This window comes from Panthera tigris, chromosome C2, assembly GCF_018350195.1.
Source record: "Panthera tigris isolate Pti1 chromosome C2, P.tigris_Pti1_mat1.1, whole genome shotgun sequence".
Taxonomy (NCBI): domain Eukaryota; kingdom Metazoa; phylum Chordata; class Mammalia; order Carnivora; family Felidae; genus Panthera; species Panthera tigris.
In genome coordinates this window covers 54,930,599-54,955,834 of record NC_056668.1, presented here as the reverse complement: position 1 = coordinate 54,955,834, position 25,236 = coordinate 54,930,599, and the positions used below count along the sequence as shown (strand labels likewise).

Here is a 25,236-nt window from a genome sequence, read left to right as displayed (position 1 = left end):
TGATAAGCAGGTAAGACACTCCTGTATGCTGGCGTTCTGAAAACTATAGCCAGCAGGCAGGCTGTAGATAAAGTTCTATTGCAACAAGAACATAACCCATTCATTTTCATATTGTCTGCATTTTCTGTGTCTACATTTATGCTATGACATCAGGATTAGGTAGTTGTAACTATTAAGCCTAAGATACTTACTGCATTGTCTTTTAAAAAGTTTGCTAACCTCAGCTATTTTCTTTAACTGACTTAGCAAACTCATTTTCAGAATTAATAATTTAAGTAATCCTAAATTAAGAGATTAAGAACTATGGAGAACAAGACCACATAATCAAAATTGTCTTCATTTTATAGTGAATATTTTTAAACAAATAAATGGACAAATAGAGAGCTTCTCAATTTAAAGATAGAAGTGGTCTGGGGGCGCCTGGGTGGCTCAGTTGGTTAAACGTCTGACTTTGGCTCAGGTCATGATCTCGCGGTTCGTGAGTTCGAGCCCCACATCAGGCTCTGGGCTGACAGCTCAGAGCCTGGAGCCTGCTTCACATTCTGTTGTCTCCCACTCTCTCTGGCCCTTCCCCTCTCAAGCGCTCGCTCTCTCTCTCTTTCTCTGAAAAATAAATAAATGTTAAAAAAAAAATTTTTAAAAAGTGGTCTTTGAAGCTGCTTCATTTTGTGGTGGGTTGGTTGCTCCAGCTTTGGTAATCTGATATAAAGGAAAGCCCCTGTGTTTCAGAATGGAAAGCTTCAGCTTCACTGAAAGTGGGAGTCTTATCCTCTGTCTCTGTATGTGAAATCTACCACTTTATATCTTGGCTGCCCCATTCTTACTGGTGTTGTCTATGTTTCTCTTTTGACACTGTTTAAGGTATTCATTTGTTTTATTTATGTCTGTTTTTGCCTCTCTTTACATCATCTTAGTTTAATAAGGTGAATTCATATGCTGGGTGGGTGGGTACATAAGTAGGTTTTTGGTGTATGTTTGTTTTATTTAAACATTTAACAAACATCTGGTGAGGGCCAGCAATGTGCAGGCCCTCTAATAGGCATTTTTTTTAAATTTTTTTTTTTTTAACGTTTTATTTATTTTTGAGACAGGGAGAGACAGAGCATGAACAGGGGAGGGTCAGAGAGAGGGAGACACAGAATCTGAAACAGGCTCCAGGCTCTGAGCTGTCAGCACAGAGCCCGACGCGGGGCTTGAATTCACGGACCGCGAGATCATGACCTGAGCTGAAGTTGGCCGCTTAACCGACTGAGCCACCCAGGCACCCCTCTAATAGGCATTTTTGATACTGCAGTAAATTAGACCAGGAGCCACTGTCATGTGGTTTACATTCTAGTTGGGATACAAGTTTAAAAAATTAAGTTTCATAATGTGCACTTCACTGTGGACGGAGGGACCTTTCTGAGGAAGTGAATTTGAACTGAGACCTGATGATAAGAAGGAGCCAAGTCTATGCAGATCTGGTAAAGGAACAGCTCATACAAAGGCCCTGAGGCAGGAACAAGATATGGTAAATAGAAGGGGCAGAATAGTCAGGTTGGTGAGAAAGTACTGGCGAGAAAGGGCAAGACTGAAGGACATAGGTAAAGGATGGGTGATGTTGTCCATGGTAAGAAGGATGTTCTTACCAATAGCAATATCACTGTACTTAATTTTTACAATTAATCCACACTCAAAGACCAGTTCCGGTGCCTCCAAACCAGAGGTGGAATTGTCATTATAAGGGGTTGTAACTAGAAAAGAGTTTCTTCTGGCAAATTTTTAGGATATTTTCCAAAATTTGGCTTCATCATAAACTCCAAGATTATTTCAAAAACATGTGAAGGCTTATATTCCCAAAAAGATCCATTCTAGAGATTCCCTAATTCTATACTAACTTTGCCTTTTTCTCTATTTTTTGTAATCATTTGTTTTTCTTTTTGATTCCAATTCAGACTTGGAGAAAGCATAGCAGCAAACAATGCCTATAGACAACAGGAAACAGAACACATGCCCAGGAGAATGCCCTTGCAATCATTAAATCACAGTGTTCCAAGATCGGTAAAATGTTTAACTCCTCCACTTTTGAAAGCTAGAGTTCCTGGATTGAACATTGAGGAATTAATAGAGAAACTACAGGCTGGAATGGTGGTGAGTGGCAAATAGGCGTTATAAATGAGATTCTGCGTGGTACATAACAACTAAATATCAGCCCTGATTATAATATTTATTTAAGCAACTTTAGATGCAAATTTGAGCAATGAAACCTTATCTTTTAATTTTTTTTTTTTTAACGTTTATTTATTTTTGAGACAGAGAGAAATAGAGCATGAGCAGGGAAGGGGCAGAGAGAGAGAGGGAGACACAGAATCTGAAGCAGGCTCCAGGCTCTAAGCTGTCAGCACAGAGCCCCATGCGGGGCTCGGAACCACGAACCATGAGATCATGACCTGAGGCGAAGTCAGACGCTTAACTGATTGAGCCACCCAGGCATCCCGAAACCTTTCTTTTAATATGAAAATAACAATATTCTAGAAAGTTTGGAAAGAAAGAAAAACATTAGCCATAAAATTATAACATTTTAGCACAGCAATCATTTTTCCCCCTAGTCTTCCCCAGGCAGCCCACCCTTACCCCTCTATTACCTCCCATCTAAGAAATATATCCCACAAGCATATCAAATCCTACCCAGATACTCTTCTGCTATAACCAGGTTAGTGAAATGTTTGTGAACCACCTGATAGGACATTCGTATTTTTTTACATTGTTACTCATTAAATTTTAATGATTTAGTTTCACATTAGACGTTTATTTTTTTTATTTTGTTGAATGTGAAAGCTTTCTGATTTTTGACTGTTAAAACTTAGGTAAAGGATCAGATTAATGATGTGAGAATATCTGACATAATGGATGTATATGAAATGAAACTGTCCACATTAGCTGTGAGTACAAGCTCGTTTTAACTATATGTAACTGTTAAGCTTTATTAAAGGTGTTTTCTGGGAAGTGATAAAGATTGATGGTATGTTTTCTTATAGTCCAAAGAAAGTAGGCTACAAGATCTTTTGGAAGCAAAAGCTCTAGCCTTGGCCCAGGCTGATCGGCTGATTGCTCAGTACCGCTGCCAAAGAACTCAAGCTGAGACCGAGGTGTGGACAATACAAAGATCTAGCTGATAAGTAGAAAAATAAATGAAGTAGTACATGTACAAAACTGTGGTTCTATTTTTGTTCCTGTATTTGAAGTAAACTGTTCTCAGCATTTGACACGACTGTTCCCTCCATCTTGAAACCCTCCCCTGTTTAATTTTGGTCACAACGTCAACTTCTGGTTTTCTTTCTGAATTAATGGCTATTCTTTTTCTGTATCCTTTATGAGTTTCTTTTTCTCCACTCAACCCTAAAATACTGGCTTTTCCCCATGATATGTTCTAAGCCCTTTGCTGTTATTAGGTAGTCTATGGTTCCAGTCATTACCAGAATGTTAATGCCGCCAATTTTATGTGCTGAGCCAAGATCCTTTTTGCTCAGTAGTAAATGCTTCCTATATAGCTCTGTTTAAAAAATAGCAAATACTTCCCATTCTGTATAACCAGTCCTGAACTCAGCAACCTTTTTAAAAATTTATTCTTTTTTGTATGTTGTTCTGAAGGGTTTTCCAGACAAGAAACCTGGAAGTCACACAGTTACCTTCTGTAAGGAGTCCTTTACCAAATCCAGTTGATTCTACCTTCTAAATATTACTTTTTTCTGCCTTCTCTCTGTTCTTGCCACTATTTGCTAAGGTCAAATCCTTCATTTTTTTATATGAAAACATAGCAGAGCCTATACTTCCTACCTTCAGGCTGGAGCCCTCTTCTCAACCACCCTCCCCATGCATCCCAAGTCATCTGTCTTGTATTTTGTTCCACTCTCCCTTCTTCCTCCACAGTGAGCCCTGAGGCTGTAATCTGATTTTATTGCTTCTGTGTTAAATACTCTGCAGTGGCTATCCATTTTACTCAGAAGAAAGTTTAAATTCCTTAGTTTGGCACACAAGGATTCTAACTCATTCCGCATCTCCTGGCATTTCTGTGCATTCTCTGCAGTCAGCTATATTAGATTACTTTGCAGTTTCTTACGCAGTTCTGTTACTTTGCAGTTACTTGGCATACTCTTAGGTCTCCCTGTCTTTTTACTTGCTCTGCCATGTCTGGAACACTTTTCCTCTTTCTCTGCCTAACTCCTAATAATCCTTCAGGTTTTAGTTTACCTCCATTTCTTAGGAAGCTTTCTCTGGTCCTCTTCTTCCCACACTTGTGAAAATTGTATAACCCCACCTCGATCCTTGATGTCAGAGACTATTTATCTCCCGGCCCCAGCAAGCACCATACTCAGGTGCTCAGAAAGTTCGATATTGTGCTGTGTGCATCATTAGGAGTAAGAACTTACTGCAGTAGTATGAAATTTCCTAACAGACACAAATGGAATCTCAACAGTTTGATATCATTTGTAATGAATTATAATAAAGTCATTTGACTTTTGAGAGAAGCATTAAAATCAATGATACATAGAATACCTTTAGAGTCTTAAGTACAGATATTTTTAAAAATATGAATAAATATAACCATATGCTTTCCTTTTCTTTTGACATAGATTCATTTGACTAATAGCATGTTGAATTTATCATAAATTCCAACAAAAAAATTAGTGATATTAAAATCATTTTGTCCTCTCCCTTCCCATAGCGCATTCTTATATTCTATATCTGTTGAACATGTCTTGCATTTTATTGGAGAATTTAATGTTTTACTCATTTTACTGGAAAGACTTATAAAAATAATAATGGGGTATTAACTGTTTTATAGACTGTCATAAAAATATAGAAGGGCTTAGGTTTTTATCTGGCATTTCAAAATAAGAGTATTTCTCAGGCTAATGAATGGTGGGGAGAGTTCACTTCTCATTCTAGTTTTCTGTTTCTTTAATGTTTCATGTCACAAATACTTTCATATTAAATTTAGATTGTATTCTCTGTGTTGATTTTAAGCGTTTTCTTAAACATCTGTGATATGGTTAAGATCTTATTCTTAATTCCTACCTAAAATGGAGAAAACTGATTTGTATAAATTTTATGGTTTGGAGTTGATGGCTAGCCCCAAGGAGCACACTTACCCTTTTAATTGAGTGATGTATGTAGAGCTACCTTCGTGCTGTTATAATTGTGTTCATTTCTGTGAATCTGACCATACCAAGATTGTTCTGGTCAGAACAATCTATTAAGTAAAAAACTGTAACAGTGTCAGATTTGTTAGAACTAGTTAAATAATAAGTATGTGTGACTAATAAAACTTTATATAACCCAATAGATGCTAGCCTATTAGATATTTGGTAAACCTTTTAAATTGTAGAAACTGAGCATATTATATACATGGTAGAAAAGCCTCTGTTCTGTTTTGTTTGTTTTTAGGCACGGACACTTGCTGGTATGTTGAGAGAAGTTGAGAGAAAAAATGAAGAGCTTGGTGTGTTGCTGAAGGCACAACAGGTTGAATCAGAAAGAGCCCAGAGTGATATTGAGCATCTCTTCCAACATAATAGAAAATTAGAGTCTGTGGCTGAAGAACATGAAATACTCACAAAATCCTACATGGAACTTGTTCAGAGGTAAATGAATAAAGTAAATATTTCTGTGTAAAGTTAGAATCTAGAATGAATACACAGCATTTTTTTTTTTTTTTCCTGTGGTCCTAAAATCCTTTTGTAAGCATTCCTATGTTCTGATAATTCCATAAGTTAAGTAGTTGGCAGGAAACTTACATCACAGGTAAATGAAGTATTGCTTACTCAAACTCCGGGTCCAAGTCAGAAACAATTCAGGTCTCTTTGTTTTTTTTTTCCAGTTGACTGTACTTTTTTCATGTATTCATGCAGTCATTAGTCATCTGAGATGTTAGCACCACAAGAACAAGTTGAGTCTGCTTTGTCTGACAAAGTCGAGTCTGACAAATCCCTAGGGTCTGAAACAGTACATAGTTACCACAGTTTGTAATAAGTTAAACCATTTAATGGGCCATTTCTGCAGATCGAATGTGTTGAATATTGCATAGTATTCAGCCTAATAGCATGGAAACTCGGATGTTAGTGTTTAAATCATCGCTTAATTTGTTGTCAGCATTTCTCCTTAATGTCGTTGAATATGGTTTACTTATATGTATGACTATATATGTGGAATAAATTCTTATAGGTGAATTGTTGGTTAAAGGGTATGTGTCTTCAAATTTTTGATGGATTGCCAAGTTTCCTTCCAAAAAGGCTACAGTAACTTACATGCCCACTAACAAAATGTGAGATTGTGTTTTACTCCTTTGTTGAAATTTTCTATCTTTTAGGTCAGTTTTAAAACTTCTGAAATATAAAGAAGACCAGGAACAGTTATGTGTTTTCTACCAAACAATAAAAATTAAAACATTCTGGTTAACGTGTTCTTTGTTTTAACTTACATTTTAAGATTGGTAAGATTTGAAAAAATGTTTTGTCTACGCTATTAATACAGAGATACAGAAAATTTTAACTCTGCAAGGTCCATGTGCTCATTTGCCCATCAGCTAAAATGAAGTGTAGAAAATGTATAGCATCTAGAAAATTTGTGATGCTAAAATATCCCAAATGGGATATTTTCTCCCAACAACTTGCTCCAAAGTTTGATTGTTTTAGGCAGCCCTGACAGAGTGGACTATTGTTGTTAAGTCAGGGTGTGAGAAAAAGTAAGCAGTGGTCCCAGAGAAATACGTGGTTTCCAGGAACTGCTGATGTTCAGATAGTGAGTAAGGGGCCAAGAGGTAAAACTCCTGCCTTAAAGGGCCATGTGGGTAACAAATAATGAAGCTGGCTGGGGAAAGATCATTTATAATGGTAGAGACTACCTAAAGGCATTCAAATTTAGAATTTTATTTTTTTTAAGTTTACTTATTTTGGGAGAGAAATGGAGTGTGTGAGCAGGGGATGGGCAGAGAGAGAGGGGGAGAGAGAAAATCCCGAGCAGGCTCTGTGCTATGAGTGCAGAGCCTGAAGCAAGGCTGGACCTCAAGAAGTGTGAGATAATGATGTGAGCCAAAACCAGGAGTCAGACACTTAATTGACTTAGTCACCCAGGTGCCCCCAAATTCAAAATTTTAAAACTGTGTGGGACAAATAAAATACTTCTGGCCAGATTTGCCCAGTGCCACTAGTTTGTACTTAATGACGTGAAAAGGACATTTTATACTTAAGATACTTGGGTGTCAAAGTATCACTTTAGAAAGTATTTCTGTGTTTACTTTGCAGGCAAAATAAGCAGGACTATTAGATGCAGAGCTCTAAAGAGACCAGAGAAGTTTTGTGTCCTCAACCACTTTGTTAATTTGACATTTTTAATTAAACATATATTATGCCCAAGAGGCTAATGATGGCAGACTTAAGTTTTATGTTTTAATAGACTTCATCGTTTTAGAGAAGTTTTTAAAAAATTTCTGGACCTAACTATAAAGATAACTATATAGCAAATTATGTAAGGCAATGTTATCTGTAAAATAAAGCTCTATATCCATAAATATGAGGTAAATGCCCTGCATATTTTCTTTTCATAGTAAATATTACCTCCAACATCGCCCAAAACATATCTTTAATATCTTTTTGAGTTACTATTCTTTCTTCTTGGCTTGCTTGTTCATAACATTCCTCTTCTTTCCTTCAGTGTATGCAGTTTGATTTGAAGAAATAATAAAAGGACACACAGTGTTTTCCTCATCATATGTTTGCCTCCATAAAAATATCAACTCATCTTGTCTTTTCAGGAATGAAACCACCGAAAAGAAGAATAAAGATTTACAGATCACATGTGATTCTCTAAATAAACAAATTGAGACAGTGAAAAAGTTGAATGAGTCATTCAAGCAACAAAATGAAAAGTAAAATCCCTAGTTCTTAATTCTAATTATTTTGGATTTTTCAAAAACAATGATTCCCTTTATATAGAACATTATTTTTACAGATAAATTAATGGAATTATAACTTATTTTAGATATAAAATACATTTTTGGCAAAATGTGAAGGTGATTGTTATTCTTATTAACTGTCTCATAAAATACTTTTTGGAGAGAAAAAAATATTTCCTTGATGTTTTCTTCTATATTTTTATAACTTCAGGACTATTGCCCAATTAATAGAGAAAGAAGAACAGAGAAAAGAAGTACAGAACCAACTAGTAGACAGAGAATGTAAGCTAGCAAGTAAGTAGCTTCTTATTTAATAAATTGTCTATATTTTAACATATCTTGTGTTGGAAGAAAAAGCATGAATGGTTTTTATTTTGCTTTTTCATTATTTTCTACTTCTCTCATTGTTTTAAACATTAAATCACATTTTAAACAGCTCCCCTTTTCTTGCCATAACATTTTACAGAGCAGTTTAGTTAGACTGATTAAATTGAAAAAGCAATATATATATTTTTTTAATCTGGGAGTTAAAGAAAGGATTCTTTTTAAAATGAGTTTTAAAAGAATGTAACAGCAGGTGGCAGTGCTAGGTAATTTTTAGTTACCAGCTTCTCAATAGTAGTAGCTCTGAAATCCACAAAAAAACATTTTTGTTCTAACTCACTTGCCTTAGAATACAGACATCTGCCTATATAATTTTCATACTTTTCTCCATCTCTCTTCTAACCTTTGAGCTCTAAGGTTTGTCTTTCCCCTCATTACTATATGTGTGTGTGTGTGTGTGTGTGTGTGTGTGTGTGTGTGTGTGTATATATATATATATATATGTATATATATATAATAGGAACAGAGGAAAAGGGAAAGACATGGAGATTTGGCATTTTTTGTTTAATACTGGCATGGGGATGAGTTAGGTGGTGTTTTTTATTAATCAAATACTGTAAAACTTTTATTTCCAGCAAGATATTTCCTCATGTTCCTAGTTGTCGTTTTTTTGCCCTAATTACGTACTGCCTAATAAACTTTTTCAGGGTAACATCAGTTATAGGACTTCTGGGCATATAGCTGACTCTGTTTGTTTTTAAGATATGCAACAAAAAACAAAAGTACAAGAAGAAAAGATTAAAGCTTTGCAAAAAGAAAGGGAAGATAAGGAAGAAACCATTGATATCCTTAGAAAAGAATTAAACAGAACAGAACAGATAAGAAAAGAATTGAGCATTAAGGTAAGAATCTGTTGAGTTCTCATTTATAGTAAGTCTGATTTTGTGAAAAAGATGAATTTGGGTAAATTAAAGTTCTACTTAGTAATTGCATTTAGAAGATACTATAATCTCAAAATTGACAATTGTTTTATTATAAAGACTCTCTTCACAATGTGAAAGGTGATTTCCTAAAATCACCAAAACTTTATTAAATATATATTCTGTGCCAGCACTTAACTCCTTTTAAGTAGGCAAAGAATACCTAAAGGGATTCCCAGTTCTGGATGCCAAATACATCCACATGTATAATTGTATATGGCTGCATCTCCGTTCTTTTAGGAGTAGTTCATATTTGTTCAGAACTTTATAATTTGCAAAGGACCCCTTGAAACATTTTTCTTAATCCTGCTAACACATATATTAATATATAATTATCAATAAGTATTTTAAACCTACAAATGAAAGTGAGTCTTGAGTTACTTGCTCAAGGTCAGTCACAAAGCTAAGTGGAACAGTAGACATATGCAGTATTCTGAATCTGGTCTAGTCTCATTCCACCTGTCCTGGTTGTTTATGTGTGGTAGCTGTGAATAGTGCTTTCTGGCCCATCTGCTACCAGGAAGATGAGGACTAGGATTGAATGACCATTTGAACAACCACAGAGCACAAATGACAGAAGAGGCATAAAATTTAATGCCACATTTACCAATTTCCTGGTTCTCCTTTAATGTGGTTATCTTAATAGTGATTCCAAATTGTAATGTGTAATATTTTCTGCAAAATTTCAGCTGCTAATATTGACTTAAAAAGATGCATTGAATGTGTTTTTCCAATCTGTATTATTTATAATTCCTTATCTTAAACTTACTATATAATTTAACTAAATGTAGTACATATTTGTAATGTGTCCTTTGACATGGTTGTTTTACAAATGAAAATTAGAACATCTTAAGATACCTGTGAAGGGAAGACATGCTAAGTTGTTTTCCTCAAATCTTCCCCTTTTCCCCAATTCTTTAGGCTTCCTCCCTAGAGGTTCAAAAGGCCCAATTAGAAGGTCGTTTGGAAGAGAAGGAGTCGCTGGTGAAACTTCAGCAAGAGGAGTTGAACAAACACTCTCATATGATCGCAATGATCCACAGTTTAAGTGGTGGGAAAATAAGTCCAGAAACTGTGAATCTCAGCATATAGAAGTTATGTATTTATCTTCCTGGGGAGGTGTGGTAGAGAAGGTAATTTGTGACCCCAGAACAGTAGTCGATTATTGTCTAATTATTAATTTAGTAAAGAACGTGATCTGATAAATATTTTTATTTGGTCTTAAAAGTTTTACTTTCTGTTTCTGGCTTTTATTGCTTAAAGCTATCTTTCATTCTTATATTAGAATATTTTTCTTGACCTCCATTATTGTTTTTGTAAAGTTTTTCCATTTTTCTTCTGATTTTTAATTTATTCTCATTTGTAATTAGATTTTAAATCAAACTTTCTTGATTTAACAATCCTAAAGATTAATAAATTGAAAATACAATTACTAGTATAAAAAGAGAAGGCATATTATTGCCAGGGAAATTTTTTTCTAAATAGCACAAAAGAAAATTCAGTGAATTTAAAATAATTTTGTTACTGCATTTAAAATACAGTACGGTATTAGTTCTAAATTTGAAAAAATATAATGAATAGTTACAAAAATAATGTATGAAAATTAGAAAATATCTGATGTGTTAAATGAATACATTGTCACATAAAAAACACTATAGTTTGTACAATTATGAATAGCCTTAATTTTTAATCTTTTTAAAATGTACTATGTTGGTATACCCATATCATTTCCAATCAATTATGAATTTCTTTTGATTTACATAAGGATAACTTGGATTCCACCCTTGCTACATATTCAGAAATCTGTTATATGTTGTTGATTCTAATGTCAGTTGCATTTAATATATTGCCTTTCATTGAAATAGTTTTTAATTTGGCCATTTAATTTTAAGGCATAGTTTAAATATCCTTATACATGTATTTCTTTAATACAAAGGGATTTTTTCAGTACTCTTCATTTGAATCAAATGTTCTAAGTGGTGTTTAAAACAGAAGAGTTTTTATATCGATATTTGGTTGATTTTTATTGCTACTTTTTATAACCATTAATTTTGCTTAGTGTTTTCTTCCCTATTTATATCTTCCTGTGACTTAAGTTAACTTATATTTACTTCTATTTTTCAACCATAATATACCTGAAATTATCTTTAGAAATTAAATATATTTTCATAATTTGCTAATTACATTAAGTGTCAAACTATAATAGTTTTACATACTTGGATACATTTTGTATAGTTCTGCAGATTTTAAAAACAGCATTGTACAGAGTAACATGTTTTAGATTGTTGTTTTATAAGGGGTACATTCTGTTTCTCTCTTGAAATTGCATGCAGTTTCAATTTTACATGAAAAAGTGTTTAAATGGATAAATATGACTGAAGAATAAAAGGCTTTGTAAAATAAAAGAGAAAATTCTATAAATAAACCAGGGGTGCCTGGGTGGCTCAGTCAGTTAAGCATCTGACTTTAGCTCATGTCATGATCTCACAGTTCGTGAGTTTGAGCCCTGTGTCAGGCTCTGTGCTGACAGCTCAGAGCCTGGAGCCTGCCTCTCTGCCCCTCCCCCACTCACGCTCTGTCTCTCTCTGCCTCTCAAAAATAAAAGAAACATAATAAAAAAATAAATAAAATAAACCAAACCTCTAGGGAAAATCAAACTATCTTCACACTTTAGACACTTTTAAGACACTGAGCCTAGCCCAGAACTGCCCAATAGAACTTTTTATAATGATGTAAATGTTCTATACACTGTCCAGTATCATAGCCTTTAGGCACATGTGATTGTTTTTAAATTTTTTTTAATGTTTATTTTTGAGAGAGAGAGACAGAGCACAAATGGAGGAGTGGCAGAGACAGAGGGAGAAAGAATCTGAAGCAGGCTCCAGGCTCTGAGCTGTCAGCACAGAGCCCGACACGGGGCTCAAACTCCCAAACCATGAGATCATGACCTGAGCCTAAGTTGGAAGCTTAACTGACTGAGCCACCCAAGTGCCCCTGCCACATGTGATTTTTGAGCACTTAAAATATAAGGGTAGTGCAACTGAAGAATTAAAATTTTAACTGCCATACTGCTGGATGGTTCAGATCTAGTCCATTTTTCCAAGTATGCATTTACTTAAGCCACTCAATTTGCCTATTCTTAAAGATCTATATAGACAGAGTCCATGTATATTTTAGTAACCTTTTTTTAACACAACAATTTTAATGAGTTATTCCTTATCTTTTTTCTCTAAAGAGAAAAAATTGTGCTTCAGCTTTAAAGGTGAATACTAATCATCACCCACTTCATTTCTTCTGTTTATCCTAGTCTTTCTCTCTCTTGTAGCATCTTTCATATTGTTGCTATTATTTTTCTTAACCTTAGTATGTTAAGTACTTTTTCTCTTTTTTTTTTTCTTTTTAGGTCCATACCTCAGATTAAAATAGTGTGTGTGTGTGTGTGTGTGTGTGTGTGTGTGTGTGTGTGTGTGTGTTTTAAAAAATTTTAGTTTAAGCAAGTTTGAGCCACTACCAAAGAGTTTTACAAATGATTTCTGTGTATATATGACCACTTCCTAGTAGAGAAAATAAAACTAAATAAATGCATCATTATAATAGAATTACTCACATTCTCTTAAAAAAATTTGCTATGAGGAGTTTGTCCAAGTGTACATTACACAGTTCTTTTTGCCATTTACATTTGCCACTTGAACAGATACGAGCTTCTCTTAAAATTTGGCTGATTGAAATTTATACTAAACTGCCTAATGTCAGGGCAAAACCAAACACTCATTAAAACTTAATCCTGTGTTTTGAGAGTAGTTTGTCAGATTAATGTCCTTTTAGTTGTTTCTACTTGTTATAAAGACTAGTTATTTATGTTAAGGATGTAATGAGACTGTCTTAAGACTGTTGGTTAAATGAAAATGTTTGACTTTCAACTTCTACCCAAGGCTCATGCACAGGTGTTAAAGTACGTCTAATCAAGGTATATTCTCTAAATCTCATAACCTTATTTTAACTTCTTTTCCTCTTTTCAAATAGTTATGAATTGTGTTTACAGCCTTGCTTCTGATTTACCTACTGATGAATCAAACACATACCTTGTTTGTGACTTAATTACTTTATAGGAGTCAGCAAACATTTTCTGTAAAGGACCAGATAGTATTTTAGGCTTTGTGAGACATATGGTCTCTATCACAACTACCCAGTTCTGTGACTGTAGCAAGAAAGCAGCCATAGACAGCAGGTAAATAAATAGGCATTTAGAATAGGCATATAGAACTGTGTTCTAATAAAACTTTACTTACAAAACTGTCAAAACTTTGCTATTGTGTCTCTTTATCTTTGGTAAACTTTGGCTTAAGGTCTGAGGTCTATTTTATTTGATATGAATATAGCCACTCCAGCCTTTTAATGTTTTCTGTTGGTCTGGTATATGTTTTTGTATCCATTTACTTTTAACCTGTATCATTATATATAAAACTTATGATTGTAGACAATACATAGTTGAGTCTTGCTTTTTTTTTTTAATCTATCTTGACAATTAAGTCCTTAACTTTCACAGTCTGCTTGGAGTTAATATTGTACTACTTAGTATAAAATTGGAGAAAACCTGCAACTGCATTGGTCTTCTTATCCTCTCCTCTTCTTTTATGCTATAGATGACATATATCTGTATCATTAACACCCAAAACAATGTTATAATTTTTCCTCTAAATGACTATATGGAAATATATCTGGCTCTCAACATCATAATATATTTACCTGTTTACCCACAAGTAGTATCTTCATTATAACATTATTTTACTCTTTTGAAATAATTAGTAATTTGTGGGGAGATACTGCAAGTACCCTGTTTCTTATACCTTTCACCTACAAATCTCAGCATCCACTGATAATTCTTGCCTGAAATACGTTGTCAGTTACTCTGATGGTTGCCACATTTTTTAACTTGTTTTACTTTCTAATAGAAAAAAATTGGACATTTTGGTAATATTGTGATATACTGTGAAAAGCAATCAAAATTACATCATCTATTACATCACTGACAAAACTAAAATATAGTACTTACAGGTTTACACTTAACAGAGTGTGTACTTTTTGTGTGTGCATCTTCTCACAAGCCAAGAATTTGAGATTTGCTTTCTGTAGTTTAAGAAAATAAATAATAGGTATGTTAGGCATGTGGAATTTTTTTTTTTTTTTTTTTTTTTTTTTTTTAACCACAGGGCCCTTTGGATAGTATTTTCCTTCCCAAACCCCCTAATCTTGTTCACTCGCCTTGGTTCTCTCCATGATCACCAGTAAATACTCAATGCATATTACCCATAATGATAAGTCTTTTGGATTAAGAAACAAATTGTATATTTTCTGCATTCACTTTAACATTCAAAATAACTAATTTTTAAAAATGAACACATGAAAATGTGACCTATGCCTTTAAAAGGTAAATGGTTAATTTTTTTATAATGTACATAATGAACCTGATAAGTACTTGAAATTGTATGCTTCGTAATCCGTACATTTAGGGGAAACAAAAATTATGGGTTTCTTTGAATCTGCAAATCACTTTGAAATCTTAAAAAAATCTTGCTCTATTCAGCACTTTGTAGCTAATTGACTTTCTTCCTGTCATGCCTGTCATGAGGCTTGTTTTGTTTATGCTTTTGTTCATCTAACCATTTGAAAATACCCCAAGAAAACTTAATTATCACCAGGAATGAGAGGTACCATACTTCTCAGAAACCAGCTTTTCTTCACGTTAAAATAGCCCGTCGTAAAGGTCATTAGATGTGAGGCAAAGTAACTTTCCTCTCAAGTAAACGCACATTTTTAGTTAATTCCCCAAGGACCCAGTGTTTATATGCTCTTGGTATCTTTAAAGACGATGGATAATTCTTAGAATATACAGCAAAGGGCTTTTTATGTAAGGTCTAGCCAGTGCTGCACAGAAAGTGACATTTTCAAAGTCAATAGAGTAGGTTGGGTTACAGTTTCATTATGTTATTAAAAACTAATTTTCCACTAAGTAGCTGAGCATTTGGCAGGGATTTAGTAGTGAACATGATTCTGCCTCTCCATTACATTATCTGCACTATTCCAAGAATTATATTTCATCTCACTAATCTCAAAGAGCCAAAAGATACAATGTATTAGAGTGGCCTTATGCTTTTCTCAAACTTCAAATAAAAGGGCTTATGATTAGCCCTAGGAAAAGACAACACTGTTCACGTTCAATTAGGCAGGATTTCATTTACCCACAAATAAAAACAAGTATTAACTACAACAAACTAATTTGTATAAAACTCAGTTAATCAGAGCATGTTAGAGCTGAAAGGATTCTTAAAGAACAGTAAACCCAGAGCCCTTGTGTTTCAAAAAGATTTAAACTTTATATTACATTTTCAGAAGAGAAGCCCGGAGAGTCAAACACAAACAGATAAGTGATTAAAAAATAAACACGTATTGGGGGGGCACCTGTGTGGCTCAGTCGGTTAAACGTCCAGCGTTGTCCCAGGTCATGATCTCACAGTTTGTGAGTTCAAGCCCTATGTCGGGCTCTCTGCTGTCAGCACAGAGCACACTTCGGATCCTCTCTTCCCAACCCCCCTCTGTCCCTTTTCCACTCACTCTCAAAAATAATAAATAATTTTTTTTTAATAAATAAACATGTATTATGGACAATTGCACTTCTAGGAATTTAAGGATATTCAACAAGATTTAGAATGTGCATTTTGACACTATTGAAAAACAAAATTGGAAGCAACCCATGTATACAGTGTAAAATACATTTAATAAAATAACAGCCTTTTGAAAAAAATAATAAAATGTGTAGGCACATGGAAAGAGATCCTGGAAAAAGGATGGAAAAAGCATAAAACCAGACTGTAAGCAATGATTCATATATCTGCATATCTTTAAGATATATTGGTATGTATAAATATAAATGATAAACTGGTTGCCTTTCAGTAGTGAAATTATTTGAGTTTGTTGTTTATTTACATTCTAAAATTTTTAAATGTTACTTTAAAATTTTCAAAACCATGTTTTAAAACCTGAGTTTTGTAACCACATCAAAATTTAATTTCTGACTTTACCTAAGGAAAATTTTGTCTACAAAATGAAGATAATACATATTTTGTAGTGTTGTTTTTATTTATTTAAAAATACAAAATAAAGCTGGTGGCTTTTAGTAGTTTCTTTGTAAGTACTTACCTCCCTTTTGCGAGAGAAATAGGGTAGAAACCTTTATTTCCTTTGTCCTCAGTTTCTTATTTATCATCAGACCTATGGCCAATTGTAGAAAGTAAAATTAACAGGAAAGATTCTGCATTTTCAAGAGTGTGCAGGGTGGCAAGGTTAGTACTAGGAGTTAAATAAATCTTCAAAGTATTGTCTACACCTAGGGTAACTTCTTGACCAAAGCTAGTCTAGGTTGCTCTCTTACCTAATTTATTTTTACGAAGTAGCTATTCTAAGCAGTGTTAAGTAAACCATTTTTCTCTTTGAAAGAGACATTTTCCATGCTTTAAATCTGCCTTCTCTTGGGTGTCACAGGCTTCTCCAACTAATGCATATAATCTACAAAATTCATTATGAAGTTGTACATTGTTATTTTTTAATTTCCTGGAAGAGATTGAGGAAAGGGCATGGTTGAAAAAAGTTTGCCAAATGTTAATAACAACACAGTATGTCTAAGACTTGGATCCTGTTATCTTCCTAGCTCTTTTGACAGATTTATGGACACTAAGAGCATACAGGCTTTAAAAAGATACTTAGCTACTTAAGCCACCATATATGTGTAATAACTTCAGTCAGTTTCCACTTAATATAAATCAGAGTTTTCCTATTTCATCTTAATATTTCTATTTAGAAATGTCATTTATATATTAGCCTCTTAAAAAGTCCAAAAATATTAGGGCCATGTATCTCAAAGTAAAGATGTATGCATTGTGTTTACAGAAATAAAATAGAAGCCATTAGTTGTAAGATCAGGAATAATAATGGAAAGTTGTCTGGAATCAAGAGGAGAATTAACAGTAATAGACATTTGAGGCTGGCTGTGTAAAAACACTTTAATAAGCAAGGTCACCTTGAATTACTTAGACCTGTATTTCATGCAAACACCCTTGAGATTAGACTAATTGGAGCTATGACTTGAATTGCTGCTCTCTTTGAACTACTAATCTAAATAAGAGACTTGAGTTATTAATGATGTGGATTGATCCAAGTAGTAAAACATCTCATTCAGTGATGATTATAATATTAATCAAATGTATTTATGCCCATTTTGCATCTGTCCCGTCTGTAGGCAATAGTATCACCTTAATTTTAACAACTGTAAATGGAATTCTCTACTTGGGAATGGGGCAGCGGTAAGGAATAGATTATATAAGCACATGGTTAGAAGTTCAAAATTTAAGAAGAGATACATGGACTTCCAGTTTCTACTCTGAGAAGCAAAGTGCTTGAAAATTTTTTCTCCCACACTCACAATGAGAAAAAAGCTGAACAAACTGAAATGACTTTATTTAGATTCATCAGCGAATTGAGGTCACAGGACTAATCACCACCTCAAAAACTGGAGTTAGGTGAATACAGAGAATATAGATCAACTTACCTGAAGCACAAGCATGGTAGGAACACCTGAGTGGTAACTTTGATGAATTGCTACAGACTTGGGTGAACTAGCTTGACAGTTTATCAATCCTTAAGAGCATCCATACTTTCAGTGTCCTGAGTTTTACCTCTGGGAGCCTCACCAGGTTCTAGTGAAGATCAGAGAAAACTCCTCTCATGTTTGGTCAGAGGCAGAGAGAACGTAATCCTTTTGAAATTAGCAGAGAGCATTCTTAGCAACATAGTAAAGGTTTACCCAACAAAGAAAAGCTCTGGAGCCTTATCGGATTTGGAGGAAGGAGAACTACCCAACTCCAGTTCATTGGAATCTTCAAGTCTCAACTAAGGGAGAAAATTTTCTGACAAGTATTTGTAGAGGTTATAGCCGTAAGGCACAGGCCTACTAATTGTAAGTGATCATCACTACTGAGCCTACGAATATGGGAAGGATAATAAAGGAATACTACAAACATCTCTGTGACCACAAATTTGATAACTCAGATGAAATGAACCAATTTCTTGAAAGACACAAGCTACTAATTTATGGATACTCTGAATAGGACTATATTAAAGAAATTAATTACTAGCCTTCCAAAATAGTATCAGGCCAAGAGAGTTTTACTGATGAATTCCACCAAACATTTAAGAAAAATGATACAAATGCCCTATAATCTCTTCTAGAAAATAGAAGCAGAGTGATCACTCCTTGTCACTCTATGAGACCATCGTTACCCTAACACCAAACTCAGACATTACAAGAAAGGAAAGCTGCAGACTGATATCTCATGGACATAGATACAAAAATCATCAAGTTGAATCCAACAGTGTATAAAAAGAAATGAGCTATCAAGCCATGAAAAGACATAGAGGACATTTAAATGCATATTGCTAAGCAAAAGAAGCCAGTCTGAAAAGTCTGCATTGTATGATTCCAATTATATGACATTCTGGAAAAGTAAAAACTATTACAGCAGTAAAAATAGTGCTTGCTGGGGGCAAGTGGGGAGTAGGTAGCAAGGAAAATGGATAAATAGTTACAGGATAGACATTTTTTAGGGCTGTGAAACTATTGTGTATGCTACTGTAATTGTGGGTACATGACATTAATTTGTCAAAATCCATGGAACTCTGTAACATAAAGAGTGAACCCTAATGTAAACTATGCACTATGGTTAATATATCACATTGATGCATTAATTGCCAGGGAGTGGGGTGAGTATATGGAACTCTATCTGCTTAATTATTCTCTAAATATGAAACTATACATTAAAAACGTCTTTTTTTAATGTTAAAAAGAAAAAAAAAAGATACATGGTGATATTATTCTTTTACCTGTCTGTTGGCCATCCTAATTCCCTTCCACAGAATCCTTGACCTGTTGTGAGTTTCTTTATGTAGCCTTAAAGAGAGGTGTAATACATACAAACATGTATATACATATATATTTGTTTGGTGGGTTACACAAATGAAAGCATTCCACACATAACTGTTTTATACCTTCCCTTTCTCACCACATGATACCTAGGAAAATGTTCTAGGGTTCTCATTATGGTGTTAAATTTTTCATGGCTGCCACACATGTAGAAAGGACTTTTTCTGTTTCCTTTTTTCTTAACTATTTAATCCCTTTCCATTTTTTCTATTGAGTTATCCACCTTTCTTTCTTATTGATTTGCAGGTAGTCTTTAGTAAGTAAAATTTCCAGTTATGATAAAAGTTGCAAGTTTTTTTCCCAGTTATTTGACTGACTTTTGACTTCATTGTATACAGATCTTCCTCAACTTATGATAAGGTTATGTCCCAATAAATTCATTGTAAACTGAAAACATCCAAGTTGAAAATGCATTTAATACACCTAACGCCCATATTTGATAGCTTAGCCTAACCTACCTTAAATGTGCTCAAAACACTTATGTTAGCCTACAATTGGGCAAAATCATCAAACACAAAGCCTGTTTTATAATTGAGTGTTGAACACCTCACTATACTGAAAGTGAAAAACAGAATGGTTGTATGTGGATGGGTTGTTACCTTTGTGATGCCGTGGCTGACTAGGGGCTTTGGCTCACTGCTGCTGCCGGCATCACGACAGTGTCATACCTCCCATCGCTCTCCTGGGTGAAGGCCAAAATTCAAAATTTGAACGAGTTTTACTGAGTGTATATCTCTTTTGCACCATCATAAAGTAAAAAAATAGCTCTAAGTTGAACCATTGTAAGTTGAGGACCACCTGTACATTTTTTGTATGAAAAATTTTTTTCCAGTTTTTTATCTTCCATAATTTTTGTTATTGTATCTTGATAATGTTTTAAATTTCACAGAACTGGTCTCTCCTTGTTTTTTATTTGAGAAACTTCCTGAATGTGCTTGTTCATTAATTTTTTTCCATATTAATTTAGGATCATCTTGTCTAGTTAAAAAAATGGTTGACATTTTCATTTGATTAATATTAGATTTATAGATTACTTTAGGGAGAATTGACATTTCTATATTGTTAAATCATCTTTTCTAAAGCATAATATACCTCTCTATGGGTTTAAGTTTGTTATGACCTTCAATAATATTTTATTTGTATATAGTTTTTGTATACTTTTAAGTTTTGACTTTTGTCATCTTTTTACCCACTATATTTTGTGATATATTTAATCTTTCACTTTTCATTCTGCTTTAGATCAACCAAAAGTTTATTAATCCATTTCAAAGAGCCAGCTCTTGGATGTGTTTATTATTTCTATAACTTTTCTTTTTGCTAATAAAATTTTTTTTAATGTTTATTCATTTTTTACACAGAGACACAGAGACAGCGTGAGTGGGGGAGGGGCAGAGAGAGAGGGAGACACAGAATCCCAAGCAAGCTCCAGGCTCTGAACTGACAGCACAGAGCCCGATGCAGGGCTCAGACTCACAAACTGTGAGGTCATAATCTGAGCTGAAGTAAGACGCTTAACCTACTGAGCCACCCAGGAGCTCCTCATTTTTCTTTTTATTAATATACAATTTCTCATTTTATTAAAAATTTTTAATTGTGAAAAATATACATGTAGAAGAGTACACAAAACATTACATGCTATTCATGATATATAACAAAGCAAAACACCAGTAAATGACTACCAAAGTTGAAAGTCCCTCATGTGCCTTCTCAATCTCTGTCTTCCCTCCTCCTCAAAGGTAACTACTGTAGAGCTAACAACACAGTTGTTTTACCTGTTTTTAAACTTCATATAAAAAGAGTCATCAAATATGTATTCATTTGTATCTTTCTTCTTTCATTCAACATTGTGAGATTTTAAAAAAATTTTTCATCCCTAAATCTGTCCCTATGATATTTAAATATAGTTGACTTTTGTGTGTTAACCTGTATCCAGCCAACTTGCTAAGATTACTTACAAGTTATTCATCTACTCTTTTGAATTTTTATATATACTTCCAATTGTCTTGAAAAGAATGACAATTTTCTTTCTTTCCAATTTTTGTACTTTTCATTTCTCTTTATCATTTTATTGTACTTTGTCAACCTATTAATTTTTATTTATTTATTTTTTTAAGTACACTGTAGCCCCAATGTGGGGCTTGAACTCAGGACTCCAAGATCAAGAGTCCCATTTTTACCAACAGAGCCAGCCAGGTGCTCTCAACATATTTATTTTTAAGACCTCTAATAAAATGTCACTTTGAATGGACATTTTAATGTCTTTCCCAATCTTGAAGGGTATGAGGTTAACATTTCACCATTAAGTATAATTGATGTAACTGTTGTTATTAGAAATGCTTTATGAAATTAAAGAAGTTTCTCTTTTTAGTTCAAAAGAATTTAAAATTTTTATTAAATGTTTTCTCTGCAAGAGATATAAGTAGGATGGGCTCTCTGTTCCCATTGAGCTGACAGAATTTGAGCTTCGTATTCCTGCAATCTTAGGCTCTGCTGGATTGAAGTGTTTGGTTCCCAGAGTAAAATTCTTTCATCAAGGGATACAGTAAATGTTCTGTTAGACTGGAAGTTGAGACTGGCACCTGGCCACTCTGAGCTTCTAAATGCCAGTGAACCAAGAGGAAAAGAAGGGGCTAACTATACTACCTCAGGTGATGATTCTGTACCATACACAATGAAAGCATGGACAAGAATGTCTGGAACACAGGAGAACTACTGAAGTGCCTCTTAGTACTCCTATATCTGTGATGAAAATTAATGGAAAACTACAGTAACTGCTCATGATTCAGGAATGACCATTTGCATCATCTCAGCAAGCAACAAACTGACGAAGTTTTTAGTAAGGTCAAAGGGATATGGAATGGGTAGTGTAAGAAGGAAGTTAGAAATACCAGTAATCACTCTATATCCAGTTTCAAAAACAGGAACTGTAGTTCTGGGTATTTCATCCCAACTGTGAAAAAGATGTATTCTTTTCTTTCAATCTCAGTTCTTTTTCTTTGCTTTTCTTGCATCTTCCATTCCTCTGTTAACATAAGATGTGTTAATAGTGGTTAACCTGATAGCCTAGTATTCAGGTTACAAGACATCCACAGGGGAGTGTGATTCAGCCCAAAGAAGAATGAACATCACCTGTGACTAAGGTAACACGTGGAACTGTGTCCTCTGGCAGAGGAAGAGTATGTTTTGGTTGTACAAGGATGGAGTAGAGGCGTGGTTTTCCTATTGTCTTTATTTGGAAGTTAGGTACGGCTGGAACTATATTTCCCAGAACCTTTTTTTAAGGCTTAAGATTAGAGTCAGTCAAAAGAGAGGGTGCCTAAGATTTAGAAAGCAGAGACAAAGCAGCTGTCGTTACTTTTTGAAGGCTTCATTGGTTAGGTGTGGTGAAAGAAAAATGCAGAGAAACTAGGGGATTCCAAATTAACTTCACTCTCTCCTGCTCTGGAGGCTCTTCTTCCCACCTGTTAGTCCTACCCCCACAGCAGCCCAGGCTCACCTCCAAACATGGAGGCAGCAGCTTTCTTTGGACATCACTACCTTTCCTTCACGGTATCCCTCCGGCAGCTGCCTGTATTCTCTTTCAAGCTCCCAACTTGCTTCAGTGCTTCCGGAAGTTGGCTGGTAGTTTGTCTCTGATCCTTCAGTTTCCCCTTTGGGAGGATAATCTTCTTCCACAATTGTTCCATGTATTCCTACAATAAATCCCTTATTCCTTGATACTCAGTGGTTCTGCCTTCCTGAGGGAATCCTTACTCTTACACTCATATTCCTTTCTACCTCCAAAAGTTATTGTTTCTGATCCCGCCAACATTTTCATTTTTTTAGAATTTATTCATGTATTCCTCATTGGCTGTGGGTTGCAGAGAAAGGTCTCCTTGTAATCTTATTCTCTTTTGTTAGAGGTTTGGAGGAGTTGTCATGCATCCTCACTTCTGAGTTATATTTAATTAAAAACAAACAAAAACACCAAGCAGGAGTCAAAATTAAACAGATTTAGTTTAATAATGGAAAAGCTGAATTTCAGAAATTCACAAGCCAGCCTCCCTCCTATTCCAATTAAAAATTATCTATTCAGCCATCAGAGAGAAAGCATTAAATCTCTCTCCACTCAGAGGGGCCTGTCCAGTGTGTTTACCACAAAGGAGAATACCTGAGGAGGAGAATATACTTCACTTATGGACACACAGTTCCAAGAGAAAGAGAGACAGACCTGCACTGTCTATGTTTTTAAACAGCAAACTGCCTCCAGAATGGTGTCATGAATGTCAGGCTCTCTCAAATTTCAACAAGCAGTTTAAAGTCCCTCACACCAAAAGACCCCACAAGTGTACATTCTAATATGGTCTCTTCTTTGGGTGTAGGGAAAGACCCCACATTGGAAACTTGGGGACATGGGGCTCAGGGTTCTGATATACTGTACTTGCCCTTGTATCACAACAGCTTAAGAGATCCTTTTTGTAAATACTTTAGTTGTGACTACCTGGACTGACATCTCCTATTTATATTTTTTTTAATAATTTATTATCAAATTGGTTTCCATACAACACCCAGTGCTCATCCCAACAGGTGCCCTCCTCAATGCCCATCACCCACTTTCCCCTCTCCCCCACCCCCCATCAACCCTCAGTTTGTTCTCAGTATTTAAGAGTCTCTTATGGTTTGCCTCCTTTCCTCTCTGTAACTTTATTTCCCCTTTCCCCTCCCCCATGGTCTTCTGTTAAGTTTCTCAGGATCCACATAGGAGTGAAAACATATGGTATCTCTCTTTCTCTGTATGACTTATTTCACTTAGCATAATACTCTCCAGTTCCATCCACATTGCTACACATGGCCAGATTTCATTCTTCCTCATTGCCAAGTAGTATTCCGTTGTGTATATAAAACACATCTTCTTTATCCATTTGTCAGTTGATGGACATTTAGGCTCTTTCCATAATTTGGCTATTGTGGAAAGTACTGCTATAAACATTGGGGTACAAGTGCCCCTATGCATCAGCATTCCTGTATCCCTTGGGTAAATTCCTAGCAGTGCTATTTCTGGGTCATAGGGTAGATCTATTTTTAATTTTTGAGGAACTTCCACACCGTTTTCCAGAGCGGTTGCACCAGTTTGTATTCCCACCAACAATGCAAGAGGGTTCCCGTTTCTCCACATCCTCTCCAGCACCTACATAGTCTCCTTATTTGTTCATTTTAGCCACGCTGACTGGAGTGAGGTGGTATCTCAGTGTGGTTTTGATTTGTATTTCCCTGATGAGGAGTGACGTTGAGCATCTTTTCATGTGCCTGTTGGCCATCCGATGTCTTCTTTAGAAAAGTGTCTTCTGCCCAGTGTATTCATGTCTTCTGCCCATTTCTTCACTGGATTATTTGTTTTTTGGGTGTGGAGTTTGGTGAGTTCTTTATAGATTTTGGATACTAGCCCTTTATTCAATATGTCATTTGCAGATATTTTTTTTCCCATTCCATCAGTTGCCTTTTAGTTTTGTTGATTGTTTCCTTTGCAGTGCAGAAGCATTTTATCTTGATGAAGTCCCAATAGTTCATTTTTGCTTTTAATTCCCTTGCCTTTGGAGATGTGTCCTGTAAGAAATTGCTGCAGCTGAGGCCAGAGAGGTTTTTTTCCTGCTTTATCCTCTAGGGTTTTAATGGTTTCCTGTCTTGCATTCAGGTCCTTCATCCATTTTGAGTTTATTTTTGTGAATTGTGTAAGAAAGTGGTCTAGTTTCATTCTTCTGCATGTCACTGTTCAGTTCTCCCAGCACCATTTGTTAAAGAGACTGTCTTTTTTCTTTTGGATATTCTTTCCTGCTTTGTCAAAGATTAGTCGGCCATACATTTGTAGGTCCAATTCTGGAGTCTCTATTCCATTGGTCTATGTGTCTGTTTTTGTGCCAATACCATGCTGTCTTGATGATTACAGCTTTGTAGTAGAGACTAAAGTCTGGGATTGTGATGCCTCCAGC

At 34.9% G+C, this 25,236-nt stretch overlaps 1 protein-coding gene across 2 annotated transcripts in view; it reads left to right on the top strand.

Annotated features, from left to right (window-relative positions):
* The window catches only part of CIP2A (cellular inhibitor of PP2A), a 33,115-nt gene extending 22,645 nt beyond the window's left edge, over positions 1-10,470 (top strand). The window contains exons 14-21 of one of the 2 annotated variants that reach the window (XM_007098586.3): positions 1,935-2,130; positions 2,847-2,921; positions 3,018-3,128; positions 5,428-5,624; positions 7,793-7,906; positions 8,145-8,227; positions 9,020-9,159; positions 10,159-10,470. In XM_007098586.3, coding sequence (XP_007098648.2) covers positions 1,935-2,130; positions 2,847-2,921; positions 3,018-3,128; positions 5,428-5,624; positions 7,793-7,906; positions 8,145-8,227; positions 9,020-9,159; positions 10,159-10,329 — 1,087 coding nt within the window. In that variant the 3' untranslated portion in view covers positions 10,330-10,470. Of the gene's footprint in view, positions 1-1,934; positions 2,131-2,846; positions 2,922-3,017; positions 3,129-5,427; positions 5,625-7,792; positions 7,907-8,144; positions 8,228-8,964; positions 9,160-10,158 lie in introns of those variants that run through there. The other variant, XM_042999055.1, reaches the window with a different exon arrangement.
* Positions 10,471-25,236: the final 14,766 nt, after the last annotated feature.